Source organism: Chanodichthys erythropterus, chromosome 18 (assembly GCF_024489055.1).
Source record: "Chanodichthys erythropterus isolate Z2021 chromosome 18, ASM2448905v1, whole genome shotgun sequence".
In the NCBI taxonomy this organism is placed as follows: Eukaryota; Metazoa; Chordata; class Actinopteri; order Cypriniformes; family Xenocyprididae; genus Chanodichthys; species Chanodichthys erythropterus.
Window position 1 is genome coordinate 37,415,381 of NC_090238.1, and position 23,606 is coordinate 37,438,986.

The window sequence follows — 23,606 nt, forward strand, 5'->3', positions numbered from 1 at the left end:
ATAATGAACGCGATATTGCGTGTCTTATCAGTAAACTACAGCTCTGTCTATTAAATGGCGCTTCATTTGAAAGCAGGTGATGGCGATTTAGCGGTAATCAGGAAACCGGCTTTACTGAAGAAATGCGCGTGACAAAAGCATTCGATACATCGCCCAGCCCTATTTGAGTGAATGTATTATTATTTAATAAATGTATTGACATTTTTATTGACATCATTTACCCAGGTGTCCGCATCTGCGGCTGAGACTCCGCCCCCAGTTGCCCAGGCGATGACCCCTACAGCATCTGGCCCTGACATCAATGTTGTTCTGGAGGTTTCGAAGCCTGAGGACGTGGTCATCAAGGAGGACGTGTTCTACGGCCACAAAAAATCCCTGTCCGACGCCACGATGTTGGTGCACAGCAGTGGTGAGGAGGAAGAGTTTGAAGACGAAAGCGGTCGTCACACACCCCAGTCTCAGGATGCGGTGGGCGATCCTGAGCATCACATGACACCGCTGGAACGGTCACTCGTAGATCCGCCCGCTTATCCGTTCAGCCATGGTATGGACACGGTCCCGACGGGCCCTCCCACGTACCAGGCCCATCCAATCATCCGCAAACCGGAGGACATGGGGCAGCTGCCCCCTCTCCGAGAGCCCGGACACATGATGCCCTCTGTGTCAGAGGGGGATCTGAGCGGACAGGGACGCTTGAGACAGAAGAGAGACGTCTATAAGAGACCCGTCTCTGATGTGCCACCTGCCAGAAGGAACATCGAAGGCCTTCCGCCAGCAGTAAGTGCACTTAATGATCAGATTTCAATCAGATTCACTTGAAGGGATGGTTCAGCCACAATTTACCAATTTACTCACCCTCAAGACATCCTAGGTGTATATGATTATAGTCAAACACAATTATTAAAATATATATATACAGTGCTTCCCACAGGTTTGAAATATACTTGCGGTGGTAGCCGGGCGAAAAATCCTCCTATTACCCACGGCACAAAAATGGTCTACTATATGTGACAAACAAATAATGTGTGATTTTTAACATTATTTTTATTTATTGAAATTAATTTTAATTAAATAACATATTACATTTAATTACATACTAATAGTATGGATTATTATGCATTGTAAATTATGCAAAATTACAGCATTTAAATGGTTCACATATTCCTATGTTCACCTTGCTGTCATATAGTGTCTCTCTCAGTGAATGGGACAAAGATTTTTCTAGTAAAATTTATAAAATGAATATGTGTCAAATAATGTTCTTAGTCTTTTCTTCCTGTGGGGGAGACTGCAATAATTTATTATGAATTAAATGGAAATCAAATTAAGTACAATTTATTGTGTAACCAAAATACCAATAATGCCCAAAAGAAAAAGAAAAAAACTTAGCGTGTGACTTTTAATTATAAACAAGCCAGAAATACACAGGTACTCTTATTTTGAAATGTCTGTACTATTGCAGGCTGATCCTTCAGATTCTTACAATCTTCTAAAACATTTTATATAAAGGCCATAAAGTAGACATTGTAATAATTCATCAACTTGAGTTCATTAGCAATCGTTTGGCATAAATCTGTGCTTTTAATTGATTGAGAATCACTTTGAAGCAGACTGAAGCGCTGTTGCGCGAGCTTGCGTAGAACGCGCAATAGCGCCCCCTTGGGACTTTGCAACATGCAGCGCCCGTGGGAATGTTAACGGAAGTAAACAGTTCTGACGCACACATAACGAGCAGGTACGAAATGACTAGTTAATCAATCGCGGATGGTTTTATTATATTGGGCGGATATAAAAGTATGAGGATAAAAAATAATAAAAGCAAAAATGTGTCTTCAATAGACTTGGGCGGCCGTTATTATACGTGGGCGGCCCGCCCAAGTAAAGTCTATGTGTGGGAAGCACTGATATATATATAAATATATAAATAATGGGAGTGAATAGTAACTGAGATTTTGAAGCCCAAAAAAGCACATCCATCCTTTTGAAGTGAAGCGATGGGTTTTTAGAAGAAAAATATCCAGATTTATAAGTTTATAGACTATAATCACTAGCTTCCGATAACGTCAAATTAAAGGCTGCGATAATCAGAATCAAAATGAGATTTATTTCCAAGTATGTTAACACACAAGAAGTTTGTCTTGGTGATAGAATATATATAAACCAAATAGGCAAAATAGACAAATTTGTTTGTACAAGTGTGCTATAAACAAGTACTTGTATTGTAAAATAAAATTATTGATATAATTATCAAAATTATTTGCAGCACAACAAAGTCCAGCTACAAAGTCTAAATAAACGCTAAAAAAGATTAAATATTTAATCTGTTTACTTGCATGTCATGTGACCATTACCCGGCATTAGGCATTTGAATTTTGACGATTCTGATTCTACTTATCGATTTCGATTCTTAACGATTCCTAATTTCATATTCACATTTATTGCAAAAAAAAAAGTCTTCTTGCAAAACATTTTGTTGTAGCTGAATATCATGAACAAAAATCAACAGACTAAAAACACGGAACTGTTGCTTATTGTTTATAAATACCATAGAAAAAACAACTAGCCTAATATACATTTCAAGCATTATTAAAGACAAGTAAATACTCTGTAATTAAAATAAAACAAATAAACAAATTAACAAATGCACAAATAAATACAACTGAACAAAGATGCGATTGATATAAATAGTGTTTTAAGATTTTCAGGTATTCAGGTACAGAAACTGTAATCAAATGTAAAATAATTGCACTTTATGAATAAAAAATAGGCTACATTACAAATATAGTTACAAAAGTTATTCAGTCAAGAACAGTGAGTGAATTTTCTCTTTGTCTTTTGTTGTTTGATTAACATTATTATAGAGACGGAAGCAGGAATATTAGGCTGCTGTCACTTTAAGAGCTGCACGGATCCAATATACTGTTACACACGTTTATGAGAATATTTTGAGATTTTTTTGTGTATTTGTGTGTATCGCACTCTATTCAGTATAAGAAGCCGCTCTGTGTGCATGTCGTTTTGGATGTGTGCGCAGCACTGAAAACGGCGTGCAAATCTTTTGCTCTTGAATGTTTTAGGAACAGAGGAACATAGGAACCGACAAGCGGAATCGAAATGCATGTTTCTTATCGAATCACCGGTTCCTCGAATTTTGGAACCAGTTCTAAAATGGAACCGGTTCTCGATACCCATCCCTAACCGTGAACATGCGAATGTGGCGTTTAATTAATGAAATGTTAACTTAAAATCTCAGGGGTAATCTCAAGAAAATAGTTTTCGTCTAAGGGGTTCGGCTGACAAAAACCGAAATTGGGAAACCGAATTGAGCCTATTTACTTAATGTGTTTCTAGTCTTATTGAGTTTGATTCATCAGTGCATGTTATTTAAAAGAAAATCCTGTTTGTTTGTAATCTGAATGAAAATGAATGACCTTGCACTCTCTAAATCCCACACTACATTCATGTCATGTATTCATTCAAACACATCTATTTAGTCGATGTTTTAGGCTTCTGTTGTAGGTAATGCAGCCTTCATATAATCTTTCTGAACATAGTAATATAATGCTGGTTAACATAATTATGGTCTCATTATAGAAGTTTCATGTTGCCGAAAACTAAAACATTTTAGGTGATGCTTTACATTTTTATTTTATAAAATAATACCTATGATTTTTTTTCCTATTTGTTTAGTCTGTTACATTTCTACTGGTATTTTTGCACATGACATAAATGCAAAGTTGCAGGGTTTCAGTTAGACAAAAGAAGACAGAATAACCCAGATTTAAGGCAGTTATGCATTAAGTTATGCAAGTGTTTTACACTCGATTTCACGTTCCATTAATTAGTTTTAACAAGGAACTACCTCCTCATTCCAATAATGCCTATTTTCCACTTTCCTGTCAACACTTTGTATTTAAGGGCTGTAATGAGTAATTACATGCATTAAATCAGTTGCTTTAATCATTTATTTTAATATGTAATGCATTGTTTTTCACACTCTTAATTTTAATTTTAAAAATAATTTACATGTGGAGCACAAAAGAAGTTGTTTAGCAGAATGTTCATGCTGCTCTTCGTAGTTGTAAAATGTACACAGAGATCTTAATGTAATTTGATAAAGGAAACTGAAACTGTTTTGTGATGACACATGATCCAACTGGTGTGGCTCTTATTTTAATTTGGTCTGCATGTAGAATAGGTGTTTGTGCTCAGGGCTGAGGCCAGAAACTTGACTTGCGTGTGACGTTATTCTTCAACTCACTATACGCGTGAATTGAAGAATGCCGCCCAACAGGCCTTTAGACCCGAACTGCTGCATTCTTCTAAAGAGCGCAGCTCTACCCGTGTGTCTCAGATCCTGATCCTCAGACTCTCTATTTTCCTCTCTGTCTCTCCATCGCTCGCTCCGGTTATGAAGGGCATGAAGAAAGGTCGCTCAGAGGTCAAGAAAGTGGGACCCTTGAAGCTGGCGGCTCTCAATGGCCTGACCCTGTCCAGAATGCCGCTGCCTGATGAAGGGAAGGACGACCCGGAGAACGCGTCTAATGATGAGAGGGTAAGTGCTGCTTTCAGTTTGACTGCAGGTGGTTAAACGGAGGTTTGTGATCGAATAACCTGGTTGTTGTTGTTGTTGTTGTTTTGTTTTTAGTTAACAGGGTTTATATGCTGCATCTCAATCTTGATTATTATTTCTTCACATTTATTTATATATATTTTCCTCATTTAAAGTTTTTTTTATGTTTTTAAAAAGTCTCTTCTGCTCATCAAGGCTGCATTTATTTGATCCAAAATATAATTTCAAATAACATTTTTCTGATTGAATACATTTTAAAATTGAATTTATAGAAAACGTCCATAGCATTATACACTATATATGTTCAAATGTTTAGGGTCAGTAAGAATTTATTTATTTATTTTTGGGAAAGAAATTAAAGTAATACTTTTATTCTGCAAGGATACATTAAATTGATCAAAAGTGACAGTAAAGACATTTATAATGTTACAAAAGCCTTATATTTCAGATAAACGTGGTTCTTTTGAATTTTTTATTCATCAAAGAATCCTGAAAAAAAAAAAAAAACTACAACATTGATAATGATCAGAAATGTTTCTTGAGCATCAAATCATCATATTATAATGATTTCTGAAGGATCATGTGACACTGAAGACTGGAGTAATGATGCTGAAAATTCAGCTTTGATCACAGGAATAAATGGCATTTTAAAATGTATTCAAACAGAAAACAGTTATTTTAAATTGTAAAAATATTTCAAATTTTTACTGTTTTCCATGTTAATAAAACTATAAAAGTAATAACATTTTAATCCAATGAACATAAAAATAAATTTCAGAATTTTTAAAAATGTTTTAAATACACACATATATATATATATGTGTGTATTTAAAACATATATATATATATATATATATATATATATATATATATATATATATATATATATATATATATATATATATATATATATATATATATATATATATATATATATATAAACATTTTATATATATAAACATTTTATATATGTGTGTGTGTGTGTGTATTTAAAACATTTTTAAAAATTCAGAAATTTATTTTTATGTTCATTGGATTAAAATGTTATTACTTTTATAGTTTTATTAACATTTATAGTGAAGTGAACTACGAAATATTAATTTTTCTTTTGTTTTTTTTTTACATAAAACATTTTAATTAATCATCACATCAACTAGCAGTTCTTTTTAGGGCAGATGTTCGTTGGTATAGCATTACTCTTAGCGTGCTGTAGGGCAGGTTTCCTCAAATCCAGTCCACTGCTCTACAGAGGTTAGCTCAAACCCTGATCAAACTCACCTACTGTGATTTTCTAGTGATCCTAAAGACCTTGATTAGCTTGCTCAGGTGTGTTTGGTCAGAGTTGGAGCTAAACTCTGCATGACCAGTTTTGAGGAACCTTGCTGCACGGCATCATGGGCCGAACAGACCCTCATGTCCTGTGTGTTTCCTGCAGTGTAAGATACTGGAGCAGCGAGTGGAGCAGGGGATGGTGTTCACGGAGTACGAGCAGGTGCCCAAGAGGCGGCCCAACTGTGAGTGCTCTATCGCTCAGATGCCCGACAACAGCGACAGGAACCGCTTCCAGGATGTCCTGCCCTACGACGACACACGTGTGGAGCTGGTGCCCACCAAAGAGAACAACACAGGCTACATCAACGCTTCACACATCAGGGTGAGCGGTAGATCTGTGCCGAGTCGATCACGCATGGACATTTTGTATTAAATTTTAGAAATTCAACCACAAACTAGTGCTGAAACCCTGCTGTTTTTGTACCAATTTTTTTAATAATAATAATACAAACTGTAATACTAGAGATCTCAAACTTTGAGGGTTGGTAGTATTTCATTGGGCACAAACTGCTGAAACCCTGCTGTGTTGTAAAAGACTTATTTTTATTATTATTACAATGCCCTAAACCAGTGGTCACCAACCTTTTTAAGCCCAAGATCCCTGACCTCGACCTTTTTGAAAGACAAGATCTACTTGATATAAAAAGACAGCCCAGATTGTATTTAGTATTTTTTTCGTGGTCATTGTAGATTCTGATTTATTTATTTATTTTTACAAGCAAATTGGCCGATTCCGATACTGGTTGCAGATATTTATTATTAATATTACTATAATAAACAAAAATACATACATTCAAAAATACATTTCAAATTAGAGGAACCACTGCTTTTTAATCACAATCCAAACAAAGATGCTATCACATTGCATGAGCAGTTGTTTTTTATTTGAATTAGATTTAATTTCAAGATTTAAAGCAAAAACAGAACGGTCTGAATTTATCTTTGTGAAATTATAAATGCTACACACAAAAACAGCAGGCTGAATGGGACGCAAATTCACTCTCTGACAGCAGGTGGCGCTTATGGAGCAGCAGTGATACAGCGTTTCCTTGGTTACCGCTGTAAACAAAGCTGAAATGCGCTAATAATTAGCTACTTTATTCAGAGGTAAGAGGAAAATAAAATGCCATTGCCATCGAAATCTTCCTGAAGACTGATCTCTTTTTAGAGATGAATTCATAACCCTTCACCCCCAATTCAATAGTTATATTTTCTTCCTATATTTCGAGCATCGTGAACAGTGAGCTGCTCTGCCTGCTACAGAATTTTCTCCTCTTCACGTCCGTCTTCAGCGTCTCTGGCCGTTTACAGACTCGGACATTATGTGGGCTATTTACCTTTATCTGTCTGTCTCCAGAAAATAACATAAAAATACAGTACAAAGACTGGAGAAATGTAATGTATTTTTGTACTCATATTTCTGTTATTTTCGCGAGCTACTGGAACAGTGATAAAGATCGACCGGTCGATCGCGATCGACGGGTTGGCGACCACTGCCCTAAACTAATCATGCAAAACTTTATAGCATATAAAGGTTATAAATGTTAAACTGCTACATTTCTATTGTAACTTACGTGAAATATCTTAGATTAAGGTCTGTTCAGGCTTGCTAAAGTATGCATATATTTTTATTCATGCACATTAAGCACCTGGACCCCATTAATTGATGCTTGCAGCTATATTTTATACATGTGTGGATTTATATCAGATTAATCAGCCTTCATATTGTGATTTCTGCCGCTGTATTTACCAGGTTACGGTCAGAGGTAAAGAGTGGAGTTATATCGCATCTCAGGGTCCGCTTTCCAGCACCTGCCAAGACTTCTGGCAAATGGTTTGGGAACAAGGAGTTGCCATCATCGCTATGGTTACAGCAGAGGAGGTAAAAATTAAACACATCTGGATGCATTATTAGTTCTGGGTACCGACACAAATTTCATGATTGATTTTGATTCACAAGCTTGCGATTTGTTTCAATTCCAATCCTGATTCAATTAGATATTGATTCATTTGGATATAAATTTGTTTCATGTCAAAGTCACAAAGCTTATTGCAATTTATTGGATGTCAGGTGCTACAATTTACTAAGAATGTTTGTTCATGCATCAGTTGAAATCAGATTGATTCTTGGGATTTAAGAAACAAAATTGGTTCATCAAAATGAGAATCGATTAAAATTGAGCCCTTTACAGTGTCACTCTTCATTGCCTTTTCAATCATCAAACTGGCTTGTTTTGTTTCCTGACCTGCAGGAAGGAGGTCGTGAGAAGAGTTTCCGCTATTGGCCTCGTCTTGGCTCTCGCCACAACACTGTTACTTATGGACGATTTAAGATCACCACGCGCTTCCGTACGGACTCTGGGTGCTACGCCACAACCGGCCTGAAGATCAAACATCTCCTCACAGGACAGGAGCGAACCGTCTGGCACCTGCAGTACACGGACTGGCCCGATCACGGTTGCCCGGAGGACTTTAAAGGCTTTCTTTGTAAGTACAACACAGATGAGATAATATCTTTAGATCAAACGCTACTGATATTGGCACTCAAGACATCACAGGTGGTGCAAATAAAAAGAAAGTTTGTTTGTAGTTTCCTGTCAGATTGTTTGTTTCTCTGTTAGTAAGCCAGAAAGAAAAGTGAAAGTATTCTCTTAATATTTGTAACATGTTACTGTAAGGAAAGCTGTAATGGGTGAATGTCTCAAAAATATCTCCAGGTCATATTTCAGAGTCATTTATACCTGAAAAACTTTTTCTTTCAATTTTATTTATTTATTTTTTTTAAGAAAAATGTGCAAAATGTAATATTATATATTAAAATTATGTAAAAACATTTTTAAAAATTATAATTATTAAAAATATATATATATATATATATAAAATCAAAGTATATATTATAAAGTAAGGGAATACATATCATATTAATTACATTTTCTATATTATCCTCCTTCCCTTTTAATTTTTTTTTCATTTATTATTTTATTTACTTTATTATTATTATTATTATTATTATTATTATTACTACTACTACTTAGGAATTAGGTGTCATTATAAGAGTTTGATATAAATATATGAATGTTTAATTTTTTTTTTTTACTTTTTTAATTATTTTTTTTCTCCTATTTTCCATATGTAAAAGTGTCTGTATTTTATGTATGGTTGTTATATTATTGCTCTAATTTATTATTATTATTATAATTTTTTTTTTTTTTTTTTTTTTTTTTTAATTAATTTGTTGGTGGTGGTTATTACAACAAAAGGGGAAAATTTTTATATATATATATATATATATATATATATATATATATATACACACACACACCTAATTACTAAGTAGAAGTAATAATAATAAGTAAATAAAATAATAAATGAATAATGTAATATAATATAATATGTATGTATATATGTGTGTGTGTGTATACGGTGTCTGTAATTATAACATTATGAAATTTGAAAGTGCATAATTTCTAATTTTTAGGTGAAATATGACCTGGACATGTTGAGAGGTTTCAGTGAAAGCCAGCTGCATCATAATGGTTGAAGAACAGTGTTTTGATGTGTATCATGCTTGACTTTAAGCTGCACAACTGTTTTCGCGGTGTGCCTCAAGTGTTTTATCCTGGCGTGGCTCTTTCAACCACTCTATTTCTGTGTCTTAGCGTACTTGGAGGAGATCCAGTCCGTGAGGCGACACACAAACAGCTCCAGCGATCCAAAGAACACAAACCTGCCGGTTCTGGTGCACTGCAGTGCAGGGGTGGGACGCACTGGTGTGGTCATTCTGTCTGAGATCATGATAGCTTGTCTGGAACATAATGAGGTACATATGTCCTGTGCTTGCAGTGGCATGAGTGCATTTCACCAAATTTCAGGACAAAATGCTCACGGTTACCAGGGTAAATTACGTGCACTGCTTACCGTTGGCATGAGGGCAGACAGACATGTTACTCTTCTGCTTCAGCTTACAAACACGTGGTTGCTAGGAACAGACATGACGACATTTCTCTGCAGAAGTCAGCATGTTGCTGTACAGGTTTGTACTGTACTTAGATCTCAGGCACAGTATACGCCACATTTAATATGACGAAAGAAAGCGTGGCTGTGAGGGACGGAAGTACAGACTGTGGCACTGTTATGTAAGTTGGGAACAGCCATTCAAAATGCTTTTCGCAATCTTCGGTTAATGTTGTAAAACATTGTGAAAATTTGACCTTAAGACAGTTTTAAATATGGTCTATAGGATTGCGCTGTTATCCTGTCACAGTATGAGAAATTTAATATAACATTAATAGTATAAATCAGAAATTGAATTCTTTTGCTGGAAATTCAACAGAAAAAAAATCTTTATTAAAAAATAAGTTTATTAATGTCTATTTTTGATTAATTCCAATGAAATTAGATTTACAAATCAAATAAAATGTATGAATTTAAATTAATAATTATTTATCATTACGTTATTGAAATTAAGAATTTATTAAAGTGTATCAGTGCAAAAAAAGATTTCTAATATATATTATAAATATTATAAACACTTGACTTTACATCTTTTAAAATATTTTATATTGTAATTATACTTAAATATGAAATGTTAAAGTAATTATTTCATTACTAAAATCTATATTTTTTATTTTTTAGTTCTGTACCTTTTTATATGCACTATTTTAATAATTTTTATGTAAATTATTTGTAGCAAATTAATGAATCAGTCTTGATGATGCATGAAACACTTGAGTGGTACCTAAAGACAAAATTATGTAATTATATTCAAATTATTTTTCTTTAATATTAAATGTTATTTATATTTTTATTTATATTTGTTTTTATTTTTTATTCATGTACTTTATATGTACAATATTTTAATCATTTTGATGTAAATGATTTATAGGAAATAAATCAGTCTATCAGTTTAAAAACAGCTTCATGTTATAAAGCACTTGAGTTCAAATCTAAAGACTCAAAAATATTAATATTTAATTATATTTTCATAATTCATTAATATTAAATGTTATTTAATTAAATGTAATTAATATAGTTTATTTCATTTTTTATTCATGTACTTTTTATATACAATATTTTAATCATTTTTATGAAAATGATTTGTAGCAAATGAACAAATCAGTCTGATATCAGTGAGTTATTTAATTAAATTTAATTATTAAATAATTATTTTATATATATATATATATATATATATATATATATATATATATATATATATATATATTACTATTTATTAATTTTCATTTTGTGTGTGTGTATATATATATATATATATATATATATATATATATATATATATATATATATATATATATATATATATATTATATATATATATATATATTATATATATATATATATATTATATATATATAAATTTATATTTTTAAGATTTTTAATGTTTTTAAAATAAGTCTCTACTCACCAAGGCTGAATTTATTTAATTAAAAATACAGTAAATACAGTAATATTGTGAAACATTACAATTTAAAATAGCTGTTTTCTATTTGAATATATTTTTAAAATGTAATTTATTTCTGTGATCAAAGCTGAATTTTCAGCATCATTACTCCAGTCTTTAGTGTCACATGATCCTTCAGAAATCATTCTAATATGCTGATTTTTTTTTTTTATAAATAATCATATTTTAAAATGCATGCTTCAGAATTCAGATTGGCCACACTCAGAACTGTGTGGTCTGATGGTCACTGATGTGTCTCTGTTTCCTGACAGATGCTGGACGTCCCGACTGTTCTGAACTTGCTGCGGCAGCAACGCATGATGATGGTGCAGACGCTTTCACAGTACACCTTCATTTACAAAGTCCTCATTCAGTTCCTGAGAAACTCCAGACTGATCTGACACCAGCGCTGGCACGGAGGAGACGTCCTCCGTCTCCCATGAGCCCCCTCACAACCCCTCAGTCCGCCGGAACCGCGAACGCATCGCACCGACGGCGGCCGCGTGGCTTCGCTTCCTGAGCGCTTCCTCACAGTATTAGTGACGGGGCGAGACACAAGCCGGGGCAAATATGAAGGACGCTGCGCCGCGCTCTCTTTAACCAGTATTATTCACAGATTTCACTGTGGGCTTTTACACGTGATCACGGATGGCAGTCCCAGCACTTTTATTTTGCTGTACATAGACGCGAATGACGCAGCTCTGTTATTTAATACGATACGCTGAACTGCAGTGGTTCTTTTATACCGGGTTCCTCGTGGATTTTATTAGTTTACGCATGAAGGTTTAGCGCGCCAAAAAGGAAAACAGCAGCGTTTAAAGACGTGTGTGGATTTGAAATGGTGAACTTCAGTAGAAATGATCAGGTGAATCTCATGAAAAGTCACATTTGATGGAAAATGTTCAGTTTTTTGATAGCAATGCCAAAAAAGCCTTGTTTCTTTTCATGAGATTCACTTTTTTGCATCATCGGATGGATGTCACAGGACTCTGGGAGTTTGAAGTTTCACATCCAGTGTTACATGGCATGTTAAAGCCAAGCTGTTTCTTGAGGTTTTGATAACTCTACGAATGGGTTTCGCTGTTCAAACGCGTCTCAAGTTTGAATGCGGCCAAAGACGAGATGGTTTATTTTCTGATCGCAGACGCAACCTTTAAATAATTTACAATATGTATTAAGATTGTATATGAAAACTCTCAAATGTATTCTACGTATCATAATCAGAAAGGCTTTCTTGTTGCGTTAGGGATATTTTTGTACTTTTTCAGATCTTTCAGCCACCAGCATTCAATAACCCGAAGCACCAAAGAGCGTCACAGATTTGATTTGTTGATTGGAGTGAGCAGTAGTTGTGGGTATATTGTTAACGGTTTGTGACCTCACTAACTTACACACACCAGCTATAATGGTTTACCAAAGAATTTTCAGCATATATCGAGTTCATTTACTTCTTAAAGTCTTAAAACACTGTGAAACTGTGTTAACCAAGCAGAAAGTGCCATATCAAATCATTTAGGCCCTTGGCGTTTTAATTCACACAATGTTTGAATGGCAATCAGGTGTTATAATCTTTAATTATGATCAATTTAGCGATGATTAATGTTACATTCCACCATAATGGTGCTGTTCTTAAACCCAAATGTACCTGCGGTGTCCCATTCAAACATTCACTATGGCAGTTTATTGAAAGTATCCAGTGTTTCTGTGCAGAAATTTTGCCATGGGTGAATTTCAGAAAAAAAAAAAAAAAGTTATCCAGGTCATATTTCGCTTAAAAAAAACATGCAAAAAAAATTGTAACCCTTGTGCATCAATTAAAAAAAGTTACACAAGGTCCATAGTGGACAAAAATGTCCGTGTCAAAAAACGGTCATAATAATTTGAAGCTTGGGAGCACAGACTTAAGCTTGGTCTCATTTTAAAGGAGACCCATGGCAGATTATTGTTGATGTAAAAAAAAAAAAAAAAAAAAAAAAATTATGAAAATGATTTATGAACATTATTTTATATAAAATACATATTTTATGAAACATATTGAACTCTAAAACTGCTAGAAAATCAAAGCCATAAATCTAAACAAGTTGTGTTCCAAATTTGAGGATATCATCTCTTTCAATAAGATTTTGTTCGGGCGCAGTATCACATTTTCCCCATTAGATACCAGCAAAACTCCACTGGTGCACACAAGCAGTAGTTTTTCTCTCTCAAATATTACACACACACACAGTTTTTTATTTTTATTATTACACACATTTAAATATTGCATAATTTAAAACTGCATAATTTATCCAACTGGCTCTGTGATATGCAGAAGCAGAAAACAGGAATAAAGCGAGAAACCTGAGAAAATCTGGTAATTAAAAATGTAAATTTTGAAGCCTTGCCAACAGAATTAAAGCCTATTAACAAAGACTGCTTCATTTTATAGTTAAATGACCCTGGGGTTAAAAATTGCAGTTTCAGTGGAGACATTTTTGTCCTTAAGGTCCCGAGAGGAATTATTTTGTGTTACTAGTGTAAAATAGATTTATTAAAGGAAATGAGGGTGAAATAGAACAATTCCAATAAAAATACACACCTGTGCCAAATTTTATGCAGTTGGCATTAACACAGGAAAAATTATCAAAAAAAACAACTGAAAAAAAAAACAGGGTTAAGTGCACTGAATTGGATGTTTTACCGGATAAGATTTTTTCCACATGAATATGCGTGATTATAAAAATGTTGCAGAAACGTTTAATTGTCCCAAAATATACTTTATATATTAAATAATTATAATATTATATTTTTCCTTTTGATTTTGGGCTGAAATATGACCGGAAATTCACTCTAAAGCTCTGAATGGTGCGTAAAACAATAGCAATTTCCTTGTTTTTGCTGTTTTTTTTTTTGTTTGTTTGTTTGTTTGTTTGTTTGTTTGTTTGTTTGTTTGTGAAGGACAATCACTTTGTTTCACCATTATATTGTGCATCTGAATTCTGAATATCACTTCATAAATGAACTAAAACCTCTAAAGCTTAAATTGATCTGAACATATCTACTAGTCGAGTTCCTCCATCAACACGATGGCTTGAAATCGACATTTATCCGTCAGTACTCTATGAGGTAAAAGTCATTTAAGTGTTTTGGAGTAAATGGTTGTAAAAGCACAATGTCCTTTTCATAATTCATGTTGAGTTTTATTGCTCTAGATTTAGGCAAACTGCTGCGAGGTTTGCTCATGTTACTATGCGAGCGGACCGGGATCAGTGTTCATCTGAACTGGAAAACGGAAATTCAAGACAATTTATGAACAAAGCTAAAAACTGGACTGTTAAAGCCCTTCCCAGAGCTGCTTTTTTGGAATACATGTATATTAATAGCAGATACTGTTTATATTGCTGATTTTAAGTGTTATTAACTTTTAACCACATTAAATTTGCCGCCGTCGTCATGAGTGCGTGTTCTGATGATGTACAGCTGTCAGAAGAGCTAAATTATATCCCATTGTAAACAACTATATTTTTCATTCAGAAAATAAATATTTGAAGTTGTTAAAGTTGTTTGAAGTTGTTGTCTCTCTATTTCATTTTACATTGGTGGAAGGAGTTGTTGATATGCATAAATTGTTTTTCTCTAAGGAGTACAGATATGAAGGCATTGACGAACTTCCCTTATAGTAACACAATGTTATTTATTTTCATATTATTTATATGCATTATAGTTTATAATAATTTTATGTTTTTATATATTCAGTTTTCACTTTAATTGGTTAAGTTTTAGTAATTTTACTATGTGCTCATTTTTACTTTTGTTGTTGTTGTTGTTGTTGTTTGAAATTTATTATATATTGCTTTATTTTTATTCAAGTTTTTGTAATTTTAGTACTTAAATGAAAAATAGAAATGTTGCCTTATTATTATTATTTATTAATGAATAACACTGCAGTAAAATACTGTGGTATTACCATCTATTCCATCACTTTACTACAGAAATTTATATTTTATAAGGGAAGTTTGTCAATGCATTAATGTCAAGTTAAGTTGATGTTTGTTGTTGACAATTCTTGTATTATTAAAATGTGACTACATATGCAGGTAAATGTTTCTATAAAGTCCTGGGGGTTAAAATTGGCTGATTCTGGCAATTATCACATGTTACTGTGTGAATGTGAAACAGTAAATTATACATGTATGTACAATGTATCCCATCAGCCACAAGATGGCTCCATGTTACATGTGATGCATTAAAATAACCTTGTTGGGAAAAAAACATGGAAAGATATTAAGTGAATTGCAATGTTGTCTCAGTATTTCTAAAATGGTTTCGGTCATAAAATGTTTAGACTTTACCTGTGATCAATGCTACAAACCTGATCCTTTCCACCTCTTAACACTAATAAAATGTTTTAGCAATATGTTGATTAATTTCTCTCACTGTGGAATTATATTAGAAGTCAAGTAATACAGTGTTTTTTACGCAGCCAATGAATTAAAAAATACACAGGCGTTTATCATTTAGGATCACTTATTGTACCAATTAGAAATAACATTCTGCTTAGTTTAAGGTGCCAATTTAATGATTGTTTTCCTTACGACTCATATGTTGCGTCAGTCTATATGCATAAGATGTTCACAATGAGCTAGTAGTGATTATACTAAACTAACAACTTGTCTATGTAATCTGTTTTTTAAAGATGTTGAATGAATGAATAATCTCTATTTGTGTGAGTTCAGGTGCTTTTTAGATTATATAAAGTTTCTATAATGGACAAACTCGGTTTCTTAATTGTCAAATTACTGTAAGGCCCGCCTAATGGGTCCAATGACGGTTTCCCACAGGACAGGGAAGGTTTAAGCGTGTATGTCTTTTCAGCGTCTCTATGAAGTTCACTTAATTTCACTCGTTTAATCTGACTCCAATTTCAAACGATTCTTACACTTAGGTTGTGTTTCCAATTAGAAATTCATCATTAGTTATGCATTAGTTTAGATATTTGATGATTCTGGATATTCCATATGTCAATTGTTCAGTCATTAGGGACCCGATGCCGCACAGAGATACTCGCCCCGGGATTTCGCGGTAAACTCACGGACATAAACTCGCCAGTCTGATCTTCGTCAGAGGGTGTAATAAGTTGGCTAATACCTTTAGTCGGTTGCCTACTGCTCACTCGAACAAAAGTGTATTTTAATTTAGCCACTTCCATACAACTTGCTAAATCAGTGGTAAACAGAAATCAAAAGGTCTTCAGATGAAGTGCCTACTGCTCCTTCATTCATGCGCCTTCAGTTTGTTTTACCCTGGACACAGATTTACGGTAGCATTAGCCTCCCATAATTTACTGGTAATAATGATATCAGGAGAATCCAGAGCAAATCAAATATAACATTTTATTTGTCAGGTAACAGTGTATCGTGTCAATTACACACATAACCAATTAAAGCCAATTCAGAAATGATAAATGCATAACATCAATTACTCAAAGAAATGCATATATACACAGTGATGGGTGAATGTCCTCAGACATTCACCCACCTCTCTGTGGGGGTCTCTCCTACAGATGATCCCCCATGACTGCTTTGCTCTTTACCTTTTATACCAGAACCAGAACAAAAGGATCGTAAATGTTTATTACACCAACACCTGTTTTGGGGGAGAGGAGAAGAGACACCACCCAAAAAGAGGACAGAATTTTCCTTAATTTTCCATCTTCTTCATGATACTAGTGACTGCTGTGAAATTGAGACCGTTTTACCAATCGCACTGAGACAAATTAAATGATACCAAACATGAAAAGGGAAAAACAACAGATACACAAGTTACATTATATGTTTTGAATAACTTTCAGTGACTTGAGGCAGGGGGAAGGAGAGTTTGTGTGTGTGTGTGTGTGGTGGGGGGAGGCGCTGTCCTTTTGGAGTGGGGGCAAGGCGTTGCCCCTTGTTATTCTTTTAAGATCTTCTTTCCAGATACGCTTTATTGCAGGACGCTTTATCTCAGTTTTTGTTTAGCAGGAAAATCAAGCCTTACATTACTTTAGATTAAAACCTCAAGCCTTCAATTGGCTAGTGACATTATAGAACGTTCTCATTTGCTAATGCATAAACTCTCCAGGTCCAGAGGAGAATCAAAGGTAATCAATTAAGCTAAAAGGGGAGGAGCCACCTTAATTCAAAAATGTACAAAATGGCCAAGCCAAGCACTGGTGTTTGTTGTGGCATTTGTGTTCATGTTTGTTAGAATGGAGCTTCTGCAAGGTGTGTTAGTGGTGGTTGTGCTTGTTGCATTTGATTTGTCTGATGCATGGGGAAGTTTGAGGTACAGTCAAAGTCCAAGAAGCATGAGGCCAAAATCAGATCCAGCTTCCAACAGTCCTGCCCGTTCTCCTCTAGGGCTCTGGGACCCTTTGCAAGTGGCTTCTCAGTTTCAGAGTCCTCTGAGTCCAGTCTCCAGAAATCTTGCACAGGATCCTTTTGGTCTTCAGGAGAAGCAGCTGTTGGAGGGTCCAGTGAAGCCTTTGGATTGGAAGTATCCCGTTGTTCCTGAGGTGCAGAGAGAGTTGGCAGTGGACTTCCAGTTGAGGCAACCTGTGACTCCCAGCAGTGTCGCTGTTCAATGCAGTGAGAACCGGGTACTTGTAGAGGTCCAGCAGGACTTGTTCAGCAATGGTCAGTTGATCCAGCCAACTGGTCTGTCTCTAGGTGGATGTCCTGTTGTTGGTCAGGACACTGCATCTAGGGTGCTCATCTTTGAGTATGAACTACAGGACTGCAACAGTGTGCTGATGGTAAGAACTTTTTAATCCTAATGGGTTGTTTGTGGCAGAGGATAGCCAAAGTCTTTCAAGGAAAGTCTGTTCAATTGTTGCAGTGCCAGGGCAGCTGAGACGAAGTCCTATCAGTGCACCATCTTTGGGGTGATCTTGGTAACCCCAACTTTTTTTTTTTTTTTTTACAGATGAATGAGGATGAGCTTGTCTACACCTTCTCTCTCACCTACACCCCTGAGGCACTTGCTGGTACTCCAATCACCCGGGCTGATGATGCAGTTGTTGGTATTCAATGCCATTATCAAAGGTAAGCAGTCTTTTGACTTTCTGCATGCTGTTTGTGCTGCTGAGACCACTTAATGGGTACTTTCATGAACCACAGACTTCAAAATGTAAGCAGTGATGCCTTGAGGCCAACATGGGTCCCTTATGCCTCAACGGAGGTTGGTGAAGAAGTCTTGCTGTTCTCCCTGAAGCTCATGATGGGTTAGTACAGGTTTATATCTCTAACCTTGTGATTTGTGGCTCTGCCTAAAATGTTTTTTTTTTTTTTTTTTGTAGATGACTGGTCCTATCAGAGGCCTTCAAACTCTTACTTTCTGGGTGGCGTTATTAACGTTGAGGCGTCTGTGAAGGTGTACAATCATGTGCCTCTGCGTGTGTTTGTGGACAGCTGTGTGGCCACTCAAGGACCAGATGTGAACTCCCTTCCGAGATATTCCTTCATTGAGAATCACGGGTAAGGTCATGGCACTTGATTTTATAGGACTCTTTTGTAACGCTGTCAGTCATGGGTTAGGTCAAGTTGCTTGATACAGTTTATATTCATGAGTTCTTTGTAACCACTTCTCAGGTGTTTTGTGGATGCCAAGGCTACAGCTTCCAGCTCCCGCTTCATGCCTCGGTCCCAGGAGGACAAGATCCAGTTCCAGCTGGAGGCGTTTGTGTTCCAGGAGGGCTCCAGTCCTTCTGTATGTACTAAGAATATGAGTGAGATCGACTTCTCTTCCAAGCTTTTTTTTGTGACTTCTGTCATCCCTTGCAGATCTACATAACCTGTATTCTGAAGGCCACTATTGCTTCTGTACCAAGTGATGCTCAGCGCAAATCCTGTTCCTTCGCTAATGGGTACATTTCACCCTCTTAACTTTTGACTTTAGGTCTTTGACTTCGAAGTTGACTTTGCTCATGTTGAAGCTGGCATGTCTATGGTTACAGGTGGTTTGCTGCTGATGGAAACAACCAAGTTTGTGGTTGCTGTGACTCAACATGTGGTCCTGATGGTGGATTTGCTGCTTCTCCCTATGGAGGTTGGTAGCTTCTGCACTTCCTAAGGTTGCTCTTGACTTTCAAGTCCTCAAACTTGTTTTGGTTTTCTTCTAGGCATTCAGTGGGAAGGCAAGGCATCACTTGGTCCCGTAATGGTTCAAGAGCAAAAGGCTGTTTCTCAATAAATCTGACATTGATCCTTGCATGTATCTGACTAGTCATTTTGCTTCATGTCTGGGTTAACTGCTTTTGACTCAACTGTTTCCTCATTCTGCCAATGTGAAACTCTCCTACTGAACCTTTGCAGGTCAGGAGTTTAAACTACTCTACAGGCATCTTTAAGATATTGTTCTTTAAACAACTTCCACTGAAGCTTGATCACATTGAGCCCTAGTGGCTGTACAAAACCAACTTGTTTCTGATCTGTAGTCATAAATATTTATGACTGGACTATAATTTGATCTCAGGGGCTTTGTAGATGACAGCTTCTATCATGGACAAGCTGTCGTTTCTTGATGGGGGAAATTGGGAAAGAACATGGATTAAAGCATTCTAGTGAGTTCTCACTTGCTAATGCAGAGGTTTTCAGTCCTGGTATATCCTTGTATTTCTCACTTAACACTGATTCAGATAATCAGCTCATTAGGTGAGTGCTCCATTAACTGAACTAATCATGGGTCTCATTCAGCTCCCTAGTTCAGTAGTCGGGGCACTGATAAGGGGGCTAGCCACATTACTTTACACTATACTGATTTGTGTCCTAGTGGAAAAGTGAATTTTTGAAGCAGTAAATTTAATTAAAAAAACTAGGTAAGTCAGTTTGGCACATGCGTGTGTACATGTAAAACCATTTTTGTCAAGTTGAGCAAAGGCTTTTTTTTTTTTTTTACTCATTGAAAAACCCCATTATAAAACCCTCTAGGAAAACAAGCAGCGAATTAGTCTTACAGGTTCTGACGTAATGCACATGTCACCACTTTCTGAAATAAATACTTTGTTGCGATCCTATCAGACTTATGATAGCAACCTGATTGTAACAAAGCACTGTTCACCAGAGGAGAACTGGCCCCCTGACTAAGCCTGGTTTCTCCAAAGGTTTTTTTTTTTTTCTCCATTTTAACACCTATTTGCCACTTGGAGTTTGGGTTCTTTGCCGCTGTCGCCTTTGGCTTGCATAGTTGGGGACACTTGGCATTTGATATTCAATAGTATTCTTGACATTTATTCAACAGTGCTTCTGATCTGCCTGCATTGACACATTAAGAGCTGCTGAGCAGCCAAATTATGTATCAGTTATCAATGTAAAGCTGCTTTGACACAATCTGCATTGTAAAAAGCTATGATTGATGTTACATTCCACCATAATGGTGCTGTTCTTAAACCCAAACGTACCTGCAGTGTCCCATTCAAACATTCACTATGGCAGTTTATTGAAAGTATCCAGTGTTTCAGTGCAGAAATTTTGCTATGGGTGAATTTCACAAAAAAAAAGTTATCCAGGTCATATTTCGCTTAAAAAAAAAAAAAAAAAACATGCAAAAAAATTGTAACCCTTGTGCATCAATTAAAAAAAGTTACACAAGGTCCATAGTGGACAAAAATGTCCGTGTCAAAAAACGGTCATCAAAATTTGAAGCTTGGGAGCACAGACTTAAGCTTGGTCTCATTTTAAAGGAGACCCATGGCAGATTATTGTTGATGTAAAAAAAAATAAAAATAAAATATGTTTCTGAAAATGATTTATGAACATTATTTTATATAAAATACATATTTTATGAAACATATTGAACTCTAAAACTGCTAGAAAATGAAAGCCATAAATCTAAACAAATTGTGTTCCAAATTTGAGGATATCATCTCTTTCAATAAGATTTTGTTCGGGCGCAGTATCACATTTTCCCCATTAGATACCAGCAAAACTCCACTGGTGCACACAAGCAGTAGAGTTTTTCTCTCTCAAATATTACACACACACACAGTTTTTTTTTTTTTATTACACACATTTAAATATTGCATAATTTAAAACTGCATAATTTATCCAACTGGCTCTGTGATATGCAGAAGCAGAAAACAGGAATAAAGCGAGAAACCTGAGAAAATCTGGTAATTAAAAATTTAAATTTTGAAGCCTTGCCAACAGAATTAAAGCCTGTTAACAAAGACTGCTTCATTTTATAGTTAAATGACCCTGGGATTAAAAATTGCAGTTTCAGTGGAGACATTTTTGTCCTTAAGGTCCCGAGAGGAATTATTTTGTGTTACTAGTGTAAAATAGATTTATTAAAGGAAATGAGGAAGAAATAGAACAATTCCAATAAAAATACACACCTGTGCCAAATTTTATGCAGTTGGCATTAACACAGGAAAAATTATCAAAAAAAACAACTGAAAAAAAACAGGGTTAAGTGCACTGAATTGGATGTTTTACCGGATAAGATTTTTTCACATGAATATGCGTGATTATAAAAATGTTGCAGAAACTTTTAATTGTCAAAAAATATACTTTATATATTAAATAATTATAATATTATATTTTTCCTTTTGATTTTGGGCTGAAATATGACCGGAAATTCACTCTAAAGCTCTGAATGGTGCATAAAACAATAGCAATTTCCTTGTTTTTGCTGTTTTTTTGTTTGTTTGTTTGTTTGTTTGTTTGTTTGTGAAGGACAATCACTTTGTTTCACCATTATATTGTGCATCTGAATTCTGAATATCACTTCATAAATGAACTAAAACCTCTAAAGCTTAAATTGATCTGAACATATCTACTAGTCGAGATCCTCCATCAACACGATGGCTTGAAATCGACATTTATCCGTCAGTACTCTATGAGGTAAAAGTCATTTAAGTGTTTTGGAGTAAAGGGTTGTAAAAGCACAATGTCCTTTTCATAATTCATGTTGAGTTTTATTGCTCTAGATTTAGGCAAACTGCTGCGAGGTTTGCTCATGTTACTATGCGAGCGGACCGTGATCAGTGTTCATCTGAACTGGAAAACGGAAATTCAAGACAATTTATGAACAAAGCTAAAAACTGGACTGTTAAAGCCCTTCCCAGAGCTGCTTTTTTGGAATACATGTATATTAATAGCAGATACTGTTTATATTGCTGATTTTAAGTGTTATTAACTTTTAACCACATTAAATTTGCCGCCGTCGTCATGAGTGCGTGTTCTGATGATGTACAGCTGTCAGAAGAGCTAAATTATATCCCATTGTAAACAACTATATTTTTCATTCAGAAAATAAATATTTGAAGTTGTTGTCTCTCTATTTCATTTTACATTGGTGGAAGGAGTTGTTGATATGCATAAATTGTTTTTCTCTAAGGAGTACAGATATGAAGGCATTGACGAACTTCCCTTATAGTAACACAATGTTATTTATTTTCATATTATTTATATGCATTATAGTTTATAATAATTTTATGTTTTTATATATTCAGTTTTCACTTTAATTGGTTAAGTTTTAGTAATTTTACTATGTGCTCATTTTTACTTTTGTTGTTGTTGTTGTTGTTGTTGTTTGAAATTTATTATATATTGCTTTATTTTTATTCAAGTTTTTGTAATTTTAGTACTTAAATGAAAATTAGAAATGTTGCCTTATTATTATTATTTATTAATGAATAACACTGCAGTAAAATACTGTGGTATTACCATCTATTCCATCACTTTACTACAGAAATTTATATTTTATAAGGGAAGTTTGTCAATGCATTAATGTCAAGTTAAGTTGATGTTTGTTGTTGACAATTCTTGTATTATTAAAATGTGACTACATATGCAGGTAAATGTTTCTATAAAGTCCTGGGGGTTAAAATTGGCTGATTCTGGCAATTATCACATGTTACTGTGTGAATGTGAAACAGTAAATTATACATGTATGTACAATGTATCCCATCAGCCACAAGATGGCTCCATGTTACATGTGATGCATTAAAATAACCTTGTTGGGAAAAAAACATGGAAAGATATTAAGTGAATTGCAATGTTGTCTCAGTATTTCTAAAATGGTTTCGGTCATAAAATGTTTAGACTTTACCTGTGATCAATGCTACAAACCTGATCCTTTCCACCTCTTAACACTAATAAAATGTTTTAGCAATATGTTGATTAATTTCTCTCACTGTGGAATTATATTAGACGTCAAGTAATACAGTGTTTTTTACGCAGCCAATGAATTAAAAAATACACAGGCGTTTATCATTTAGGATCA

General features: G+C 34.8%; 2 protein-coding genes across 3 annotated transcripts in view; both read left to right on the top strand.

The window, feature by feature from the left end:
- ptpn21 (protein tyrosine phosphatase non-receptor type 21) overlaps positions 1-15,731 on the top strand; it is a 38,830-nt gene extending 23,099 nt beyond the window's left edge. For both annotated transcript variants that reach the window (XM_067367094.1, XM_067367095.1), the window contains 7 exons: positions 226-777; positions 4,418-4,555; positions 6,009-6,227; positions 7,659-7,787; positions 8,158-8,392; positions 9,565-9,725; positions 11,639-15,731. In XM_067367094.1, the coding sequence (XP_067223195.1) occupies positions 226-777; positions 4,418-4,555; positions 6,009-6,227; positions 7,659-7,787; positions 8,158-8,392; positions 9,565-9,725; positions 11,639-11,767 (1,563 nt within the window). In that variant the 3' untranslated portion in view covers positions 11,768-15,731. The remainder of the gene's footprint in view (positions 1-225; positions 778-4,417; positions 4,556-6,008; positions 6,228-7,658; positions 7,788-8,157; positions 8,393-9,564; positions 9,726-11,638) is intronic.
- Positions 15,732-17,579: 1,848 nt separating this feature from the next.
- On the top strand, positions 17,580-19,589 carry LOC137006712 (zona pellucida sperm-binding protein 3-like). Its single transcript, XM_067367702.1, has 8 exons — positions 17,580-18,135; positions 18,306-18,424; positions 18,500-18,603; positions 18,679-18,856; positions 18,971-19,088; positions 19,163-19,245; positions 19,336-19,427; positions 19,501-19,589. Exons 1-8 carry the CDS (start codon positions 17,590-17,592, stop codon positions 19,569-19,571), a joined length of 1,311 nt encoding a protein of 436 aa, XP_067223803.1. The 5' UTR covers positions 17,580-17,589; the 3' UTR covers positions 19,572-19,589.
- Positions 19,590-23,606: the final 4,017 nt, after the last annotated feature.